We start from the raw sequence: 22,861 nt of genomic DNA on the forward strand, positions 1-22,861 counted from the left end.
AAATTTATCATAGTAGCTCTCCAAATTTTCGTGAAGAGTGCACGAAGCCAGATGAACATCGCTATCCTTCGAATTTCATCCTGATGTAGTTCAACTAACCATGTAAATCTCTAAAAGGTCACGATTTCAAAAGAACTTCACTTTCCCGCCAGCGAAGCAAAAGAGAAAATTTTTCAAATGAGCATCCTGTTTTAATATCATGAATTTTATTTATTTTGCCTTAGTTCAAAATTGATCAGTCTCTAAATGAATCCATCTCACCGGCAGGATCTCACAGGGGCCGCATGATGTCAGTGGATTGCACTGATCTTGCTGAGAGCCGAAATGCCCTTCACTCAATGAAAAACACGTCATACCTTTTAAAGGTAATGACCATAGACAAAGTTCATTTGCGCATTTCACTTAAAAAAAGGGTTCTTTAGCAAAGGACAGAAATGAACGAGAGTGGAACCCCAAACTACTATCCTAGTATCATAGCATTCTAAATGTTAAAAGCCGCATGGTTTTGGATTATTCATGAGTAGGAACCTTGTTATTTTAAGAAACAATATCAGAAGTCTGAGACATTTTTGCTTTAGTTCAAAATTGATCAGTCTCGAAATGAATCCATCTCACAGGGGCCGCATGATGTCGGTGGATTGCACTGATCTTGTTGAGAGGCGAAATGCCCTTTACTCAATGAAAAACACGTCATACCTTTTAAAAGTAATGACCATAGACAAAGTTCATTTGCGCATTTCACTAAAAAGAAAAAGGCTTCGTTTGCAAAGGTCAGAAATGAACGAGAGTGGAACCTCAAACTACTATCCTAGTATCATGGCATTCTAAATGGTAAAAGCTGCCATGGTTTTGGATTATTCAGCAGTAGGAACCTTGTTATTTTAAGAAACCATATTAAAAGTCTGAGACGTTTACATTGAATGAAAAGACGATCGGAAAATGAAGGTGAAGTTGATTGCAGTCTATTTTGGTAATGAAAAAAGTATTCATACACTTAATGAAAGAAGGACTAAGTTAAGATCATTGGTAACCACGCCCTCCTATAAAAATCTTTCATCTCACAAACGCGTTGCACTTAAATTAATGAAACAAACTTTTTAAATGAAAGTGCATCCTTGAATCAAGTACTCTGGACTTTTGTTTAGAGAAGTTTGTACTTTTCCCATTACAATACAGACTTTTTAAGCTTAGATCCATATTTAAAGGAACTATTTCCATTATGCATGCAAATTAATTGAGATAATATAAAAGACCGTGGACTCTATGTAGAAACACAGAATATAGTTTCACGTTATGGGAACAGGATTTCTGGGCAGAACTTCAAGGAATTCTGTACGCAGATGCCATTTTTGAGGTACGTTTATTCCTTCATACAAATCAGTTCACGTTTTCACTGCGAGTCCCGAAGGTTTCATCCTAGTTTTTCGCACATGATCAACAGCTAATAAAAAAGACTTTGGGCTTTCTTATCATGGCGAAAGGCAAGAAGTTTAAAATTGTCAAAACGAAAAGTATTATGCAAGGTGATTTTGAAAGTATTATTGCAAAAAAACCGTGACCTTTGGTGTATCACCTCTCGTATTTTTATTTAAATATTCCTTTTCGAAGATTTTGTTCAATGTTTACATACTCCAACCAAAGAGATAGCCCTAAAGCTGATTTTAATAACAGCCAACGGCACGAGCATTACCCCTTCTCCTCGGTCAATGCTTCTTTTTGAGGATTATTAAAACCTTAGCTAAACGCAACGGAGAAAAGTCCAAACTTATGATATTGTGAGATATTAAGGGCTCTTCGTAAGCAAGCACATTCAAAATTGTTTCGTTGTGAACGATTTTCAGTGGTAGCAGTAAAAATAAAAAAACTTATCCGCGCTGTTAAAAATACATTTATTGAAAAGCTGCAGCTGTTTCTGAACTAGAAAGTTTAATCAATGAAGACTGGCTTATTTGATTAAAACGTTGTTACTTTGCCAAATAAAAAAAAAACAGGAAAGAGCAGGTGAAGCAATGATAGTTTAGGAGTCCGATTTACAAATTTTTCTGTGAATCATTACTTTCATTGTTGAATCAATATTTTAGAGTACTGTTGGATGCTACGATTTTGCCGGTAACTAAGTTTTTATTATTGCTCTACGAACAGGCCTTTTAATAAAGTACATTAATTAAAAAGCCAATTGAATCAAACCCCCCCCAGATAACTGAAGGTACAGGTGTAGGGCCTGTTCACAGGCTAAGTATTTATTTGTGGTAAGGCGGCATTCGTTAATTGGAATCTTTTCTTTTATATTATTTTTCGCTGCACGAGTCTCAACTAATCGGTAGTGGAGCTCGGGTTGCTTGTAAACTGGAAGTAATCCAATAGTTTGTAACATATCAAGCGTTCCTTTCGCTTTATTTGAAACTGCTTGGTTTATTAGAATTCCGTCCTTTGTTTTAAACCCTGAATCATGTCTTCCACCTTTGAGCCGGTGAAAATAGGGAGTTTGAGAAACCAGGACGGCTACAGCGACGAAAACGTTAACCGCTGCTTAAGCGTATTCCCTTTCGAGCCCTTCCCTTCCTCCATTCCGTATTAGTTGGGAATTTTAAGAAACGACGACTGCTACGACAACGGCAACGCTATAAAGCAGTAATATCATTGGTTAAAAGAGGCAAAATGATCGTGCTGCACGTGCTGCATGCATTTTCCGAACCAATCCATTTATAGGGATACTTCGCCCATTATGTACAACATAAATGAGATGGAATAGTCGCGAAATACTTTGTTAGGTCCATGACATTTTCATCATCTGGCCCCAATTGTTCGAAGGGTGGATAGCGCTGTCCACTAAATTTATCCGGTGGAAAGCGTTATCATTCACCTTTTGAACAACCGAGGCCTGGACTAAAGGTCTTTACAATGTGAAATGATATGTTAATTGATTATCTTGAAAACATTTACCTACCATTAAACTCACCATTTCACTATCCTTTACTAGCGTTTCGTCTTCATGCAACGTACTTTACCGTTAAAATGTCAAATTTCAACGCTCGCACTGCTTAATTTACTAAATAGCTACCCAAAACAACTGAGGTTGCACTTGTAATCTAGTTTCTTTTTAAAGAGATGACGGCATTTCAATGTTACGAACGTCATCGTTAGCTTCTGACAGACAATGGGCTTATCGACAGGGGTATTCGACCGAGCTCCTGCTTGTTCATGTTACGGAAACATGGAGAAAAGCTGTTGATTCGGGTCTCATAGGGGCTGTTGCCTTTGTTGCCTTTGTAGACTTTGTATAATTGGTGTATTTTAAATCGCCTTACCCCGCATCCGCAAAACAGCGAAGCCATGCTAATTTGTAAAACCCGAGCGAGGGGGCCACTTGCGCCAATTCTCATCGGCACTGATGCCATGGAGTGGGTTAACAAATCTCGCTTACTGGGTATAATAGTTGACGAAAAACTCTCCTGGGTGCCGCATATGTTGGATCTCAAGAAGACTTTCGTAAAGAAGCTAGACCTAATTAGGAGGTCGAGGTTTTTACTAAAGGATGTTCTTATTAACGTTTATTTCAAAGTCATATTGCCATCAGTAACTTACGGCCTTGTTCTGTGGGGGTCGTGCTTTAATGCTGATCTTTTTGATTCATTGGAACGATTGCACTGTAGAGCGGCAAGGATAATTTTTAACTTATCAAAGGATACGAGATCGTCGGACGTGTTAATACAAGGTGATTGGCATCCGTTGAGCTATTGTTATAAGCTAGTTCTGCATTTCATGATGAACTCCCACAAGTGCTATCAGGTAATATTGTGATGAAACGCCCTACAGGTTACTCTTTACGAGCATCAGACTCTCTAACGGTGCCTCGTTTCAACTCTATCTATGGCAAAAACTCTATCGCTCACAGAGGCCCTGTACTATGAAATATTTTAATTTCTAAGGACAAGAATTTTTCTAATACAAGTTATAATCATTTTATAATCTTATATTAGTATTTTATGTCTGTAATTATTTAAGGTATTTCTATTTGAAGTTGAATAGTATCGAACATAATGACGGATTGCAGCGTCGAACAAGTTTTGCTTGCCGCTCCACAAAGACAGCAACCTCTGCCACTCTTTTGAGCATAAGAATTTTTACAAGATCATTTTACTTCTACGTCCCAGGTATCCTAACAAATCGAAACTGACAAAAGAAAAGTAAGTCATGCATTTCAGCAATGAAACGATGTCACCTAACTGGTTGGCTTCAGAATTGTTCTGTTCCTCTTGCTGAATAGCCGAACCGTAAAAATGCCGCTTCGGTCATTCTCCATTGTCTAAATCAGCCGACTCCATAAAGATAAAAGGTAATTTTAGCAGTTTCACTTGTTAAAATCACCCGGTAAACCACACGACGATCAGGCTAATGGTGATGTTTCTTGTTTTCGAAATGGTTAGGGTTAGCCTTTAAGGACTCAACATTTAACATTATTGAAGGAAGAAAGTTCATTTCCTTTTTCCTTGTCACTTTTTTGGCATTTAAATGTTGTTTGTTTTGTCTCATTTATTTCTCGTAAGTGAAAAACCCTTTCAATGCAAATTACCGTTGCATCTAAAAAGTTAAGAAAAGCACAATCTACCATGCAGGGCAAGTGGTTTAAGCTTTTATTATACCGTTAGATATTCATGTAGAAAGCGGCAAAAAGTGAGTCGTATCGTTACGGTAAAAAATGGATTAAGGGTTAGGTCACGCCAATACATCCAATCAGAATAAGGCGTAATCGATTGTTGACGACACACGAAAATTTGACTGACTGGAACATGATACAGTCGAATCTCCACTAACGGCCACCTTTCGCTCCACAGCGGCCATTTTTTTGTCCCGGCGTACGGTCCATACATTAGAGACCTTTAGCCACAGCTTTTTTCGGAATACCGCAAGCCGCATACCTCAAGATATCACGTGACTTTGGCCTTGCCAGCGCGTTTGACGTTTGTGGTTCACATTTTAACGGAAAGCATCTCCTCCAGCCGTAAGTGAAATACGGCAGGGTTTTTAGGCAAATTTAACTTATCGACCCCACGTTTAAAATATAAGAGACTTTAACATCTAAAATATAAGAGACTTTAACTAAAATATCAAATCCTGTTCGCTGTATTCGGGAATATTTCTTGTGGGTTAATTTTGTTTCTGGTTTCAAAAACTGGGTTTATTTTTTTTTAGAACAATGCTCATTTTAACATATATGGATATCTTTCTGTAATTAATTTTATGGAGTATATATCAAATAAACTAAAGAAATTATTTTAAGCTTATTATGATGAATTGTTGTCTCCGATGCTATCAAAGACAATAACGGAATTATTTATTACATGTGAACGATAATTTTTAGTGTTTGGAGCTAAGCACCCATTTTAAAACGGTTAATTTTTACTGCGAGTTAGGGTTAGTCTGCAGTCTGCAAGTGTTAAGGGATCAGGGCACGCATTGTAGTGATTGGAGTAATCACTTGTTGGCAGGGTTTAGTCTAAAACAACCGTTGTCTTGGTTTTTGTGTTAAGAATATTGGTTCATGGTTGGTGGAAGTAAAGCATTCCTTGACATGTAGGATAAAGGGGTTTGGTTTGTAAAGAAGCTGTGGTGCTGTGTCAGTGAGGAAGTGAAATAATTATAAAGAAAAGGGTTTATCAACTGAATTGATATGGTAAATTGACCACCGTAAAGAAATTTGAAAGCTGACGTTTCGAGTGTTAGCGTTTCGTCAGGGCAAAACCCCTTTTTGTCTTTCACAAGTAGGACAACTTTTCATAAACAATGAAAAAACAGTGCCGGGATATTCTTTAATACAAGATGTCTCTCAGATTTTCAATTAAATAGAGCAGTATACAACTGGAAAGTAACTACATTACCATTAAACATAACCGTAATTACTCATTTTGCAAAATGGCCTGTTTACAAGCTGAATGTGAAGGAAATTTCTTTGAAATAATCGAAAGTAAGATAAGTTGCTCTGGACAGGTTTAATGTTGTAGGAGAAATAAGACTTCTCCAAACTTGGTCACTACCCGAGCATAATGGTTTTCGATCTCAGTTATTTTTTCTAAAAGCATTTAGGGCTCTAACCCATTTTTCCATCAAGTCGATCTGTACTGTTCTGCAAATGATCCCAGAACCGCAAATGATCCCCAAACTGTACCGTTAACCATATTGGACCGCAAATGATCCCCATATTGGACCGCAAATTATCCCGGAACCCAAATGATACGCATTTTGGACCGCAAATGATCCCGAAAAAAATTAAGGAATGGCATGGAGGGTGGAGTGGTCTGTACAGAGAATTAATGTGAAGAGCGCTTATTTTTATTGAAAATCAATTTAAATGGCTCACACAGGTTTCTGTCTCATTATAGTTTTCCAGAAAGACTGAATTTTGTTTCTTACCATGCTGTTCTAAATTTGCCATATTATTATCGGGAACAATCATTAAAAACTAACTTTGACGCAATTCTAACCTGAGTGTGACCAGGGCCCCTTTTCTCGAACCCTACGTGTTGTTCGAATATCCGGACTATTTGTTTTCGTTTCGTGGTTTTGCAGTTACTGGTCTTGCGTGACTGACACTCAAATACATTTTACATGCTCAATACAAAATGTCCCTGAATCTCCCCCTTTCCCCATAATGTCTTGTACAATCTTCATTCTCATGTCTTCTTCGAGAGCTTTTCCACAATTATAGAGCCTTCCATACGAGTTCAGTTCTGCCAATACATCTCGACATTTTGAACTATTTACAAGCGAAAACGGGCGGGGCAGAGACACGGGGTGCTTACCATTTAGCCAAATAATCCGGATGGAATGATCGTTGCATAAAGGTAAGCGATTTTCCGAAGTTAATGACCAACCGGATGAGAATGGCGCTTACCATTTACTACAAAGCATTCCATCCCGCATATTTTACTCGATCTTGTGAGAAAGGGCCTGGAAACGGAAGGATTCTTGCAAATGGTAAGAGCATTTTGCGAATTCCGTGCGGAACGGAAAAAGAGGACTACCTCTGGAGGTTGTCCACAATTTCCGAAAAAAATTTCCGGAAAATTGCCTTTCCATTTGACCCCAAACCGAAATTTTTTGGCTAAATGGTAAGCACCCACGTAAATTCTCGCCCATTCCACAGCTCGCTGGTTTTCGTAGTACTTCTTGTTGTTTCCTGTGAAGAGTTTGCCAGCGCTGTAAACCCATTTCCTTCGAGTTAGATCCTTGTTTCCTGAAAGGCGAAGTTGCTTGTCGGTTTTTTCTTTTAAGAAATGTTATCCTTGTTGAAAAATCATCTTCTAAATAACATTTTCTTTAGGTGGCCTTTCAATTCCTCTATTTTTCTATAGAAATCAATTTCATTTACGCATTTGCGTTGGTGTGACTCTGCCATACGTGCATGGCTCTGATGTCGTATTGCACATTTGTGAATAAATCACACATTTGACCAAGAGTGGTCTTAGGGTGAATAATAAAATATCCATTTATAAATTATTTTGAGGAATTATCAGCAACTGCTTGCGTGGTCAAGTGGATATTTTAAGGAGTAGATAAAAGATCCAGTGGTAGGGAGTTGAAGATCAAGTTCTGGTAAGTATACAGAAAGGTCTTGATAAATGTGAAATGTCTGTGAGTAGTTTTGTGTAGAAGGCCGGGGTGGCATAAAGAGGGATAGATGTGTGAAGAAAGGGTAGGGTAGGATAGAGGTACTGGAGAGGATCACCTGGAATGGTAGGTGAGTAGAAGGGAGGAAAAAATGTCTAGTTCTTTTTAAGATCCCCTAAAAAAAAACAATCCCTGTGCTTCTAACCCCGCAAAAAGAAAAAATCCTTTTTTAAAAAGATGATTAAAAAAAGCCAGCTATACAAATTCAAACCAAAAACAAAATTAAACCACACTATGTCCACACTCAATAATCAACGCTACGTGAACCGAAGTTTCAGTCGGTGAGAAAAGCATTGAGTAGTCGCTGATAACCGTACAGTAAGCGTGAAAATATCACAGAAAGAATCAACATATTGTAGCCTGAAAGAAAAACGGGTGTCATATGACACCCCTACCTCCCCTGGCCAGAACGGCCACCTCTCCACAACGGCCATTTTATTCTGTCCCCAATTCATGGTGGCCATTTTGGAGAGGTTCGACAGTATGTGATTTATTTGGTCGGTAGTACTTCATGTTTTCAACGAATTTTCAAACGAATGGTACGGGATAAGCCAGTCCGCCTCGACGCCGTAGCGTTGTTCGGTGTTCAGTTTAGAAGTGCTGCAATGCAAATTACGGGGCAAAATCTCTTTGGAGTTGTTCCGAGAATCTTTCGTCATTTGTCTTACACGAAGCATAGCTAAGACTTAAAAAAAAAACCCATGATCTTTGCTCAATTGGAATATTAAGGTTTCAGTTAGGAAGAAAACACACAACAACAGAAGCCGCCGGATATCACAGAAAAAATTGTCTTACCCCAGAAAAGTGTCAACGTATCTTGGCCTCTACACTCGTCACAATAGTCAGTCGCAACAACATCTAGTAGATTGCAAGCCACACCAAGTTGCTCAGAGGGGTGTTTAAAAACAGCGGGTTGCCCCATATTAAAATATTTTGGTCTTTTAAATTTGGCATTTTTGCGAGTCTTCACAATTACACCGGCAACGTTTCATCGCTGACTTTAACATAGCAATATATTACGCGCTAACGCCAAATAAATCACAGAGAACGCCATGATTGATGTGAAATTGGCTGAAACCGTAAATTAATTTGGTTTTAAAATTCTTGTAGTTAAGGCGATTCACTCTGAACGCCACTATAAACCAAAGAAATGAAGAGATGTTACCTCAGAAAGTGCTCTCTTCTGAAACAAGGCCCTACTTAATGCAGTGAGTTTTTTCCAACAAGAATCTTGCGATCTTCAGATGGTTATGTTCATTCCAGCTCTTCCTTAACAAAGCGACCAGTATTATTGGTTACTCAGTTGATAGTTGATTGAACTGAGCTAGCACTCACGTGCCCGATTTACCCCGAAAACTGCACGTGATTTCTTTTCAAAGCGGTGGCGTGAAAGAATATCGTTGTCCGTACGTGCGTAAGTAAATACCAGTTCTATTCTCGGAAATGAATAATTGGATCGCGTAAACGGAAAAACTTTCAATCACATTAACTTTTTCACTCTACGCAAACTATTCGTGCATTTAACTTAACCTGAACCTATTCTTCCTGGCTGCCTGTCACGTTTACACAATGCTAAGTTCATTGAAATAATACAGACAGGCGGTTATTGGTCAGTTCCGTTCTAGAGACTCACTTCGAGTGGCGATGACAAATGACGTACAGCATGAATGTTCCTTACAGCATTGATATTGACATATCATTTAATTTCACAAGATTTTTGGTGGCTGAAATCAAATTACAGAGGACGGCCAGGTTACAGAACACCCGTCCACTTAAATGCAACATTAAGTAGTTGCCACCGCGTTCCTGCAGTGCCAGATAGAATTTATATATTCAACGACTCCCACTGCAGTTAAATTTTGTCAAGAAGCGCCTGGCGTCACGATGACTCGCTCGTTTCAGTGATTACCGGCAGCTATCTAATTTGCATATGGTTTATGTTCATTATACCTCGTTTTTTAAACGTGACTTCAACGACATTGCCTCGTTCTAGCTTTTATTTTACGGTTCGGTTAACTACACTTTCTCGAAATAGCAGTTGTTTCCTGACCTCTTACCCATCACGAAAAACAACAGTGACGTGACGTTGTATTAAACTATTTTCAAACCCCAGCACGGTTTCCTCATTTAAATTCTGATAATAATCGATAACGTAAAAATTGCAAATTAGGTAATTAGAGATAGTTTCACTTTAGAAATTACTGTCGTCATTTGTCGCGGTGTTCTAAGCGTTATGAATAGGCTAAAATAAAAAGATTCGGGTAACCGTTCTCTTTGTTGTTATCATTATTCACTTTCATAAGTGACTCAAATAAAAGCATTTACAAAACTATTTTACTATAACAGATCATTTTCGTAGTCTTCAATTTTCGTCAAAGTCCAGGTTCATAGGGGTTGGAGATATCACCTAGATGAATAAAAACACTGATATGTTAACTGTCATAATGGTTTAACTACGATGCTTTTCACTGGATCTGTTGAGTTTACAGGGCAGCAAGTATGTGATTCACTTTGAGTATTCATTTTTTGTCATATTTGCCTGCTCACGCGTACGTACAGAAGGTAAATCATTCGTGCATGTCATTATCAGAAGCATGCATAAAATGATCAAACATACATGAAATGGTAAGACTTGCATGTTGAATGGTGCTTCTGAAAGTGATGTCTCAAAGCGAGACTCGAATATAGAATTGTTGAATCGCGGAGAACAAAGATGAAATTTTGGCGGGGATATTTAAGCAATAGAGCACGTTTTCCGTGTTTCCATAGCCTCATCTAGACACGAGGGGGAGTTGGGAGAATTCGAAACAGTTATGCAAACCCGAGACGCAGTCGAGGGTTTGCATAACTGTCGAGAATTTTCCCAACTTCCCCGAGTGTTTAGATGAGTCTATGGAAACACAGAAAAAAGTCCTCTATTGCCTTTATAAAATGTTTCTCAAAGATCATCCGACAAATGAAGGCAACAAATGAAGGAAAATTCTTGATTGAAACAGATTTCCTTGATACACGCTCTTTTTTCCTACCAGCCAATCAAAACGCGCGTCTGGCGGCATATAAGCCATCAAAATTTGTGTGATGTCACACCCGTGTTTTCATACTCTCATCTACAGCTATGAGAGTGCGCGTATTATCCTAATTATTTTATAAAACGCAATACTTGCGCAATTGCTGCTCACTTTCTTTAACCAATTCAAATTAGATGACGAGAACATAAGCCAGCCATTCTTATGCGAAATTCTTGCCGATAGTATTACCGTAAATTTATATTAAAATGGCTCATTTACTTAATGAGATCTTACCATTATCGTACAAATCTGTCCAATATTCATCAACGTCATTTGCGTTGTTAAAGTCTTGGGATTGACTTTTTGGTCTGCTTTTCACTGAATCACTAGGGCTGTTTCCGATCTTAACATGTCCTGGTGGGGGTCTTGTTGGTCTCTTTCGTATCAACCGCCTTTGTAGCCATCTGAATCGCTGGCGAGTAGTTTGTCCTTCTGACAAAAGAACTACAATAACAAGCAATGATAGAATTCCGAGAACGGCTAGAATGTGTCTGCTTGTCGTAACCATGATACCGCTGATGCTACTTTACAATGTAACCTTGAATGAATCTGCGGATACAACAAACCGTTTTTTAGTATTTTAGTGCCAGACATTAGTCACGTAAATCGAAACTTGGCAAGGTACTTGAACAAGATACAAAGATCCTGGTTGCATAAAAGCTTCTACTAATAAAAAGTTGCAACAAGTGATCATGCTGGTCGTAATGTACTCAATAGTGTCGGTTAGATTATGAATTATATTACACCCTCCCCACACCAGGCCTGGTGCACGGTTGTATAACCTTTCAGCTAATAAGTCTTTCTAAATCTGTGCATTCCATTTTGTGGGGAATTTGAAATTTGAGTTCTCTGCGACAAAAACGTCACGAAAACAGCCTTCGTTTTAGTTCTTCTCTGTACGGAGAAAGTTTCCATTAAAGCGAGATCAATAAGTGGAACAACATTAAAAGTAGATTCCTTTTTTGGTTCCCCTACGATAATGAAGTCGGACATTTCCGCGGTTTTCATATAAAAGGTTAGGGTTAGGGTTACGGTTACGAGCCAAGTGGCCCATTAGGCCGGAGCGTATCCAGGTTTCTGTAGCATAAAGCGACTATAGGAGTATTTCTACTCCGCACTGGATGGGATGCTAGTCTAACGCAGGGCTACCACCATCATTGAATTCGCCGGTACCCATTTATACATCTGGATGGAGAGAGGCACCGTGAGAGTAAAAGCGACGTCAATAATAGACAAGACCAAAAACAGATATATGGGGAAACTGAACTCAGTTCAGAAGCTTTGTTACTTTAAAATTCAATCCGAATGACGTGCACTTGTTAAGAAGTACTTTGGACGTTTCTTGGGATAAACAAAGCCGAAACTAATAAAAAAGGAAAAGTTGAAGGTAGAAAATATCAGTACAGGCTGCCGGCGACACGAAGAGAGATGAGTTTGTCAGATTTCCGAGGGATTCTTTTTTAGCCTAGACAGCTGAGCCTTATCATGCAATGAAGGATATCATCAGATGTAGAACTTTCTTTTTCAAACTTGAGGGATAAAACATAACCTGTAAAAGAAGCTAAATTTATAAATGTAATCTTAGATAACTTTAGATTTATCTCATTAATCACAAAAAATTCAGCAAGTGCAAAATTGATATCTATCAGCTTTCGGTAACCATAGTTTCCTCATAAACCTGTGCCCACAGCTTTTTTTGGCCTTATTTTGAGGCGTTTTCAAATGCATGATTCTTCCTTGCAAGTTCATGGGTAAAAGAATTGTGATCAATTGAAATTATTACTTTGTATGTGATTTTGCATGTGATTACACTTATACAGACGAAAAAGGCGTCAGGCGATTTCATAAAGCAGAGAAACGGTTTTTGAACACACTTCTCAATATTCATAACTGAATTGTTGCTGATGCTACAAGTAAGAATAGAAGTGATTGGTTACCTTGTTGGTTGGGTGGTTGGTTGGTTGCTTGTTTTACAAAAGAGTTGATGCTCCGTTTTCTCCTCTTAGTAGCTTGTGTGTAAGTTTTCTTCATTAGTCCAATTTATAACAACTTGGCCTCGTAGGCATGGAAGTGACGTACAAAAGATATCAGATACTAGAAGACCCGCATTTTAACCTCTTTTCTTTTTACTTTTGTATCATATTCACGCCTGTAATTCTTCCGCTTGGGAAGTCACTTGTCAATAACTTCAATAGCATTGATTCGGATGGTAGCTGTGCATTTGGGACGATCCACATCTCAATACAGACAAACGCGTTTCATGAGGAAATACTTATTACTGGACAAAGGATAGCAGAACTATATTTTCAACTCAGCAGGTGCGATCTTATTCCGAAACAATGAATGTCTGAAATGGCAGGAAGATCCACATTTAGGCAATAAAAATTTTTCAACCGCACAACCTTTATGCTGATCTTAGTTGTAACCTTAATACAAGAGATTCGTGCTCAAAACACTGTAGATGCGATTCAGGTGAAACGTTGAATCTTATCACTTTCTTAGCGAGAGGATAAAGTATAATTTAAGAGCAGTGAAAGTGACGCTATCGTCACAATATAGAATGTAATCCTTTAAATTATTCCCATCACAATGAATACAATATTACTTCCTTAAAGAACACAGACAAACGTGAGCAAGAAATGGGAGTGTTCATTATTGCTTGCCGCGATGATTAACTTCTTAATTCATTATAGAGAAAAAACAGAATAAGTCATAGAAGTGAACAAATACATTTTTCTTTCAAATGAAGTGAATACCAAATAGGGTGTTAAGACCTTATGACAAATAAAACTTAAATAAACATTTTAATGCCGAGATAATAATATTTCCTTGTTGAGGACATGATATTTGATTGCTAAATCTCATTTTCTCTGGGCTGTTGTGAAATACAACTCGTGCTAAGGGGAATACTGAGTATGTCCATATTAATAGCCGGATGAATGTATCAGCTGTGAGTGACACAAGCTCAATTGGAAAAAGAATCTCGATTATCCCTTAACACGTGGTGCACCTGCGACCTTCCATTGACTGGTTGGGATGCGTTACCACTGAGCTACAAAGAGTTGAGGCCATAAGATTACTCAGATCATGTAAAATTGCCCGGCCATGCTGCGAGGATTCAAATGCAAAACCGTGATGGAATATTCGGAATGATAGTGAAAGGTATCAGCGGCTAGTATTAGGCCTAATGAATGAGGGCGGAAAACGGTGAACTTATCAGTAAATAACAGGGGCACACAAGGAAAAACTATGAGCTCCTCCAGGCAGAAGTTAAACCTAATTTAGGACTGAGTTAGGATAGTTACAGCACACTGATAGCGGAATCGTCGGCCAACAAGGTTCAGCTAATGATGCTGTTCTACCCAGGTATACTCAGCATAACAAAGCCAGTGTTATTTCAAACAGATTTGCTTTAAATTAGGATTTAGAAAAATGTTGTGTTTGCAGAAGCCTAACTGTTGACATAAGCTCATAACATAGTCAATGATCACATCAGTGATATAGACCACGGAAGTTGCAGTTATCTTTGAGCGATGATCTCCTTTTTTCGAAAAAGTTGTCGTAGAATGGAGCAAAGGTTCCGAAGGATTTAGGATAAAATATTAAAAAATGTTACTTTTCAGTGAAATTGTCTTCGTACGTGCTTCAAACAGAGGTCGGATCGGTGGGGCATCACAACTGCACAGGCGCCATGCATATGATTCCGGGAAAACAACTTGAGAAGTTCAGGTTTGTCATGTACAGAGCTCCGGCAATACATTAAGGTGTCAACTTTAGTAGCCATTACTGAACCTTTAGGTTATAGATGGCAATCGCTAGCTGCAGGAACATTTACACTCACTTTATATTTTCTGATTTCAATTTTTGATAATTTTCATTGGCAATAGAACCTGAGTAGGCTATCCTCTGCTACCTTTCCTAATTTCAGAAAAAAAAAACAATATTTGAAAAGAAATCAAAGATTATTGATTCTGAAGAAATTTTTCTTTTCACTCGTTCAAAATGAGATTAATTTGCAGCTGTCAAGAGTTTGATTTATTTGATACATCAGTCTTAAACTTTCGTACTGCTTATAATCTGACAGTCTATTCCATATTTCAAATTTGAATGACAACGTTCACAGTTAGTCATCATCAGGGCAAAAATACAGTTGTTATGAGAGCAATGATTATTTTGCGAAAAAAAAAATCCAAGAGGTGTCTTTGAGGAATCCCTACGTCCTGGATTTTATTTCTTTTGAGTCGATCATTCCTAAAATTGGATAGTACTACGTGAAAGCCAAGTGTAGGGTATAGCACCTACATAATTAAAATCCACGCTTTTTTACCATTGAAAGTCCAGAACCACTCGTTTCCAAAGACCTCTACCTTGACTTCTGGGTAAGTCTTGCCTTACGTACGGTGAGGGTAGATCGACAACAACGTCGTTTACGCACAGAAGTGCTCCGTTTCCGGTGAAAGGGCAAAGAATTGACAGGATAGCGCAGTTTTAAACGCCGCACGCTTCCGTATGCGCAGTGGGAATGAAGTTACAGACGCCTTTTGATATGTTAATTAATATATAGAATTATACTAGCCTAAAAGCGGAGCTCCCGTGTTATATATTCTTACAATAAGTTAACGTGGCTGGAGCCTGCGATCAAATCGAAAACCAGTACCGGTCAACTCTTAAAAAATAACTGACCTCGATAGGCTTTAAACTTGAGCCGGCAATATGGTCACATGATACTGGTCAGTGGACACTTTGCTTTGACAGGTGTCAATTAAACATAACATGGATGTCCAATATCAAAGATATTTTCGCCAAAAAAAGAGAGTTGCACCACAGTTTCTCATTGGCATACTTACGGGCGGTCGTACGGTGACCAAAACCAAATTTTCTCGCACAGATGGATTACCATATTTTCTCACCCATGGTGCATGCGGCGGCTATTATTCATTAATGATTGGTTTCCATAATTATAATTCATATTTGTATAAGAAAAAGCAGGACTCTATGCCATTTCAATTCTTCTCAGATTGAACAGCTTTGGGGTCCTATTACCTATACTGATACACTAATAAATTGAATTATACAGTCTTCTGATCTCAAGTCGCGAACACTTTTCCCCCTTCATCAGAGATTGCCCTGATCCTTAACGCATTACAGTGATATAAATGTATAAAACACAAACCCTTGCATGTACAGTGACTAAGACTTTGTCCCATCATCAGCTCAGTTTATTTCTCCCTCCTTTAAAATATTTTAATATTTAGAACTTAAGGTGTTATGATAAAGGGTGTAAGCGGGTGGTAAGGGGGGGGGGGGGGGGGGTTAGAGCAATGGTTAGAGCACTCAGGCCGTCACCAGTGTAGTCTGGGTGAGATCCCTGTACTCAACGTCATTTGTGCGTTTGTTTTGCTGGTTCTCTTCTTTTTACTGAACCTTTTTCTACCTGGTCTCCGGCTCTCCCATCTCGCCCGAAAACCAACGTTGAATTTGATCTGCATGAATTTCATGTGATAGGCCGGATTTGATTTACAGTCCCTCTAATTAGTAGATCGCTTGTGTTCAGCTAAATACGAGTGATACTCGTCATTAATGAGGTTGCAGCTTCACAGATTGGTAAAGGCGCCTGACTCGCTATTCGAGGTTCCCGGGATATTGCACTGATCTGACCATCGTATGGAGTATGTAGTCCACAATTCCACGATAGTCCAAAGCAAAGGTTAAATACTAGGGTTCGCTTGTAAAATAGCAAAGTATCTCCCTTCAGATAGGACGCGAAGGATTTGCTGTGTACGTATCATCATGGTTACAATTGAATTATTTTTTAACCACCATGCCTCTAAATTTCTGGTTTTTGGGTTGGTTAAATAAGGCCTTTTAGTTTTCTTTTACTATACACTCACCGGTACTCGAACTCAGACCCTCCAGATCTATAGTCTTGTGTTTTCATCACTGCATTACAACCGACGAACACGCTTAACCCTACGCATTTCTTTCCATTATTTACTTTTCTATAATAAGTCAGTTGATATCCATGATGATAACCAGAACTAATCCTAACCTAACCCTATCTAAGCTTAATTTTGGCCTCACAGTTTTAAAGTTTCAAAGTTTCTCCAATTCGTAAGTGCGTATTCAACCTCGATAAAATGAGGATCACCAATTAAAAACCAATTCAACCTGAGAACGGATTTTACCGGCAAGATGAACACTTATATAAAATCGAAAACACTTCGCAACGCTGTTGATATTCATTTTATATACATGAAAAAATATAAGTCCTGTATACTCATTGGACTTTGACATGCAGCCAAGAACCGAGCGTAATACGAACTTCTTGGAAAATAGCCGCAATGCTTTTCTCGTTCTAGAAAAATTTTCAACAAAACATATAGCTTTTTCTGATTCCTGGGTCTAGGTTTTTCATATGGTGTTTCCCTTCGGTATACGATAAATGCAATTTGCAGAAATCAAACTCGCTCTCAGTTCTTGTTGCCATAACCTCAATGTGACGGTTTCAGGCAATGGGGTCTATTTTTCATACTTTGTTAAAAGTTAACTAATTTAATCATTTTATTGAACAAATTAACTGACCGAATCGATCTGAAACACACCAAACAAAATAAGCGGTCTAAAAGGACCGACATTATTTAAAAAAGGGGAATGGCATGTTCGACTGGCCACACATCTCGTTCAATCGAAGAAATAATTTGTGCTCATATACCTCAGCTGAGAAATCGTTAAGTTCAAGAAAATACAATTTAATTTATGTTTTCAACGTTTTACCCTTTTGAACGGGTCAATTTAACCCAGGAAACATGGCTAATCAAAACCTGTCAAATTCGTTAATTGAAGTAGAAAAACATGCATTGCCTTTCCTATTTAGGGAATAATTAGCATCATTATTAACCTCCTGTTTGCGTAATAAAGAGGAGACGTGCGGTAGAATTGTACTCAAACCTTCGAGGATTTCAAATATTTTCTAACATTATCCATTCCGCATTGGACGTTTAAATGGATACATTTATTAAGTTCACTATGTTTTTTAAAATGATTTAGATATTTACACCCTGTCACCTGCTACAGATTAAATAATATTGTTAAGTTTAAGGTTCCACAATTTTCTTCAAATTGCCCCCCAGGCAGATTGTAAAATAGGTAATCGGAATTTTTTTGTAATTTTACGCGTCGGCACTATCTGTAGCAAATGAGCGTATGTTCGTAAATGAGGTGAGGTTTATGTTTAATTTTACATCGAATCCATTTCCGCTTGTCGAGGCAAGTCGTCGTTAAATAAAGATGCATCCTCTTTTTGTGCCAGCCATTTCTTTGAAAACCATAGCGCAAAGGTATCTCAGTCAAGTTATACGGTATGCACATATTGGTGATTTGTTAAAAAATACTTACGATTTTCGAAGTTTACTACGAAAAGGTAAGCACAACGGTAACATTGATTTGACTGGGAGACGATTTCTTTTTCCGAAAATTCACCTCTTTTCAGTATTTTCTAGTACTAGGTGAGTTTTAAAGTGACTGCAGTAGATTCATTTAACGATTTAACTTTTTTGTGCCGAATTTTGAACTTGACATATACACGTGTGGTTTGGTTACTTAGAAAATCTAGTTGAAGAAACACACTGATTTTGTGTCCACTGCAATGTTAACGAAAACCTGTATTCTTGTACTGTAAGGAACAAATTATGGTAAATCTTTGTTACATATAGAACATAAAAAAATATATTACAGTCTTTCTGCTTTTTAAAGCACTTCTAACTTGCGTAGTGAATCAGACAAATTTCAAGACGTTTTGCATTTGAGCACGCGACACAACCTTTCACTCGATATTACTTTCAACTAACCCTAACCCTAACCCTAACCCGAACTAATAGTTTAATGAACTCTGTAATAATGCTACTGAGACCAAAAGATATATTTCTCTATTTCCTGTTGTTTCATGTAATCCTATCAATTAAAATGAACATATTTTTTGGAAAATCATGATCAAAGTAAATTGAAGATCAAATCAATTTGTCTTAATGTTTGCGACAAGCTTAAGTGCTATAGTACTTCGAAGGAAAGCAAATTCATTAACAAGACGTAATACTAACAATGTCATGATCAGAACCTTCTTTTGGTGGATCAAAATAGAAGTCAAACTTTATGAAACAGTGTTCTACAGATAATTCAGTACTTATTTAGCTACAATAATCAGCATACAATTCATGTCCCCAGATATTTTTTGGAGAAAATTCTCCCCTATACACAAACATGGACGGAAACTAAGGAAATGAGGAAATTTGGGTTTTCGTTAATTAACGAGTTTTCTGCCATTCATGTTACTGAAATTTCAATGAAACACTCAAATGGCCTCTGTGTGATGGATTAACGCATGGGTCGGCATGGGTAGAATATTTCCACCCTTGCATGGAAGGAACATGGATTCTCCTTGTGAAAGTCCCTTACTTTTATACAGGCCGAAAACGTTCCTCTCCTCCCAAATAATATTTTTCAATGGCATGTTCATTGTAAATAAGTGGCAAGAAATCAAAAAAATATCTGGAAACCTGTCGTCTGGACATCAAGTGATATTGATGTTTAAGATTTCTTAAATCAGTTTATGACAAGATGAAGAGTCTAAATATAGTGCAAAAGATGATAAGTTAATTCTGCCTTTTTAAAGTTGCATTTCCATTGTTTTGTAACTACTCTTCACAGTTAAAGCCAGCACTGTACCTTCAGTTTGTCCATTTCTAATGGTTTCATTAAGAGGAAAATTCCCCATGAAAAATGTAACGACAGTCGATAATCCTAATCGGATAGAAACAAGTCGCGAGAGGGAAACAGGAAAACTCTCAACCTTCTCGCACACGTAGAACTACTACCTAAATTGAAAATAATAATAATAATGAAAAAATTGTAAACTGAACTTAGCTAAGCTACTAAACTGAATTCATACCTTTTAAAATAAATCTAAGGATTTTCGTCTCATGAACCCAACCGAAAGCAGACTGATAGGGACCTTTTGGTGTAAGTGGTTGAAAACCTGAACGTGACATGAAACAAAATTTCCGGGGCGTCACTATTTCCGCGTGCAACTGTTGAGTACCTGTACTTTTAAGCCCGGAAAATTTTCTCAGCTGAATTTTTACCTGCTGAGGAATGCATGCTCTTGATTGCTTTCTCCCCTGACAATTCTCAGTTGTCAGATTACGACAACGTTATTGCGAAAATGACGAATGACTGTTGAAACTGGGGAACCGTAGGCCTTAATGGACTTACAATGTTTCAATTTTATTCCGATGATAATAAGAAAGCGGATATAAAACTGAGATCTCATGACATTGTGACAAAACTGGCTCCCAAAAGAGTCGGCAGGTGATTCTTTTGATCATGCATGCTTATTTTCGTATTTTTTCCATTTAGAATGCCTGCCTATCAAATAGCAATTCTGTTGTTGGTGGCTCTTTTGACTTCATCTTTTGCTCGGCATCTGGAAAAGACAGAAGAGGATGAAACTGGTGAGCTCCCAAGCAAAGTCGAAAGAGAAGAAAAATCCTCTGAACCCATTATAAACACTGAGAATGACCACACGTTCATAAAAAATGAAGAATCAAATGCCAAACGACAGGATGACATTTCTGTTGAATGGGGGAGGTCACTTGTGTTTCTCAGTTTGCCACAAACCCTCGATACGTCTCAGGATGCTCGTCGCAGAGGCCTAGAATCTCCCGATTACCGTCTCAAACAAGGTCAAAAATCGGATGAACCGGCCAAGGAGGGTCAATTTAAACCGCCAGGATTATGGGGACGAGGATTGCCATACAAGAATGAAGAGGCCAAACAAGAAGATGAAAAAAAGCATAGAAGACTTCCAGGTCTTTGGGGGCGAGAAGTCATGCAAAGTCCACTAGGTTTCTGGGGTAGGGAGATAAGGCAACGTCCACCTGGATCATTGGGCAAGAATAGACGTCCCGGGTTATGGGGAAGGAGCTTAGGTAGAAAAACCCCCAGAAATCGGGAAAGGAGTCTCCAAAAAGTGCAACAAAACGAAGATGCTCAAGCCGATCTCAGTGACAAAGAGTGATTTATCACGGTTACTTATCAAATGAACTTCAAAAGGTTTGTTCAGCTCTAAAGAGAACTTTGAATTGTAAATTTAAATGCAACAATACTACAATCTGAATAAAGAACGAAAAAGAGGACTGAGACAAAAACGTAAAGTTGTTTCAGTAGTGCAATTATTATCGTCGTAAACATCTGCACGAACTTGATTATCCGGATGCTTTTGATCGGCGAGCACTACCCCATCATCCAGTATTTGAACAGAATCATTGATCGACGTAACCCCTCACCCACCGGAGTGAATCAGGTCTTGCTAATTCATGCTTAGAAGTCTGGTACAACAGCAATGACAAATTGCAACTATGAGAAACTGACCCCACAAACATATTTTGTCTTTCCAGTTTTCTCAAAAGATACCGGCGATTAATTTGCCTTTCAAGACACAAAACCGTGCTCGAACTTGATACAACCTTAGATGATTTTTTTGAAACCTACAATGTAAATCGGCGAAGGAATCCATCAATTCATGTTGTTTTTTAGACAAAACGTTTTAAAGAGAGAAACAATGACTACGTGATCAAAATCTTTAGATGAAGGAGAGTCGCGTGGTGTCTCGTGGAAGAAAATACGAAATTTTGTAAGTAGATAAAAAGATATCTGTCAACGAATATCTCCTATGTCATCGATGTGCACGTATACGTATTCGCGCTCCAAAAATACAATAAACTATTCATGAGCTCTTCCTTGTCAGTAAGGATACGGGGAACAATGTGATGGAATTGTCCCAATAAACTCAACGAGGCCATCTATGATGACCATACGATTTTACTTCAGTCTGATATCCAACTCATGTTATAAGGCCCGATTTTGAAGAGAGCAATTTGTTTGATGTAAGATCGTCCGGGTGAGAGTAGACTTGAAAAGGTTAGTTGTTAGTGATGAAGGGAGCTGAAGCACGCGCGTGTTCGAGACCCAATTTACATTTCTAAGTATCTTTTCCCCATTAGAGATGATTAGTATAAAAATCTGCCGGGGAGACACCACTGCTCTGGCACGCGAAATGTTCGCTTCCGGTTGCCGTCCGCGTCTTAAAAACGCACGTGCTTAAGCTCCCTAATGACTTTTTTTCGACAACCCGGCTGAGCGGATATCATCCTCAGCTTCTGTGGGGGTCTGACTGTGTATGCCACAGTCTGTAAAACTTGTTTAAAAGTGCCGGACAAATTGAAGCTCAGTAAAGGCTCGCATCATTGTTGTATGGAACTGATATTGTATTAGTACATTTTATTATACAGCGTGTGTTTCAGGTCGATATAACGCGCGCTGTGGTTGGCTAAGAGCAGCTAGCGCTAGGGCATTATTCTCCGGTCATGCCCACGGACCGATTATGGATTATGCAAACTAGTTTTTTACTGGCTGGGTTGCCATAGGCAGGCATTCCAGTTAGAAAATGCGTTTGTTTGTTTGTTAGTTTTTTTCTTCTTTTACCGTGTCATGAAAAGTATTGCCTGTCACTCCTCTGCTAAGTGGTGTCTTTTGTGCGTATTTGTTAAGTTTGAGGGGGCTGGGGTAATGCGTACATTTCTCTGGTTCACACAGGAAAACATTTAATGATTAACCTGCAATGGCGCCGAAAGTCATTGTAACGCGAATGGCGTTTTAGTGCATCTTTAAACAAAATGATATACTCTTATGGAGCTCAAGAATGGAACGTCAATTGGATAAACAACACAGGCGGTGAAAATTTAATATCTGGAATCTTAAAAGCGACGAGTAATGGACTTCGACAACAATCTATCGCCCGTCGAGCCGAAATCAAAGTGAGCTGTATTTCTGATATTTTACCAAGTGTGCTGTTATGTAGAACACTGAGACCCAATGGAAAATTCTCTGGTAACTTATGGTTTCAACATAGAGAACGAATCGAACACCTTAAATGGATCTGCGATCTCTGTTGTCTGGCTTTTGCATAATTTTATTTGTACTCAACTCTGCACAGTCTTCAGGTAAAAAAATAATTGAAAATGTGACAGCCAAGAATTATTTGAAAGAAAGCTTGTCGTATACATGTTTGT

The 22,861-nt window shown here is 38.3% G+C and overlaps 1 protein-coding gene across 2 annotated transcripts; it reads left to right on the top strand.

Annotated features, from left to right (window-relative positions):
- Positions 1–1,292: 1,292 nt before the first annotated feature.
- LOC137967699 (LWamide neuropeptides-like) lies at positions 1,293–21,678 on the top strand. Of its 2 annotated transcripts, XM_068814238.1 has the most exons (3): positions 13,871–13,898; positions 14,360–14,465; positions 20,148–21,678. In XM_068814238.1, exons 1-3 carry the CDS (start codon positions 13,886–13,888, stop codon positions 20,806–20,808), a joined length of 780 nt encoding a protein of 259 aa, XP_068670339.1. In that variant the 5' UTR covers positions 13,871–13,885; the 3' UTR covers positions 20,809–21,678. The 2 variants fall into 2 exon arrangements, with proteins under 2 accessions (XP_068670340.1, XP_068670339.1); XM_068814239.1 differs by lacking the exons at positions 13,871–13,898; positions 14,360–14,465 and adding an exon at positions 1,293–1,354 and having other exon boundaries at positions 20,148–21,673.
- The last annotated feature ends 1,183 nt before the right edge of the window (positions 21,679–22,861 follow it).

The sequence above is a fragment of the Montipora foliosa genome, chromosome 8 (genome assembly GCF_036669935.1).
Source record: "Montipora foliosa isolate CH-2021 chromosome 8, ASM3666993v2, whole genome shotgun sequence".
In the NCBI taxonomy this organism is placed as follows: Eukaryota; Metazoa; Cnidaria; class Anthozoa; order Scleractinia; family Acroporidae; genus Montipora; species Montipora foliosa.

What these genes read in the sequence shown, in the direction of transcription:
- LOC137967699 (XM_068814238.1), top strand. An exon ending in AAACAACTTGAGAAGTTCAG is followed by an intron (nt 14,466 to 20,147) that starts GTTTGTCATGTA and finishes TTTTCCATTTAG; the next exon opens with AATGCCTGCCTATCAAATAG.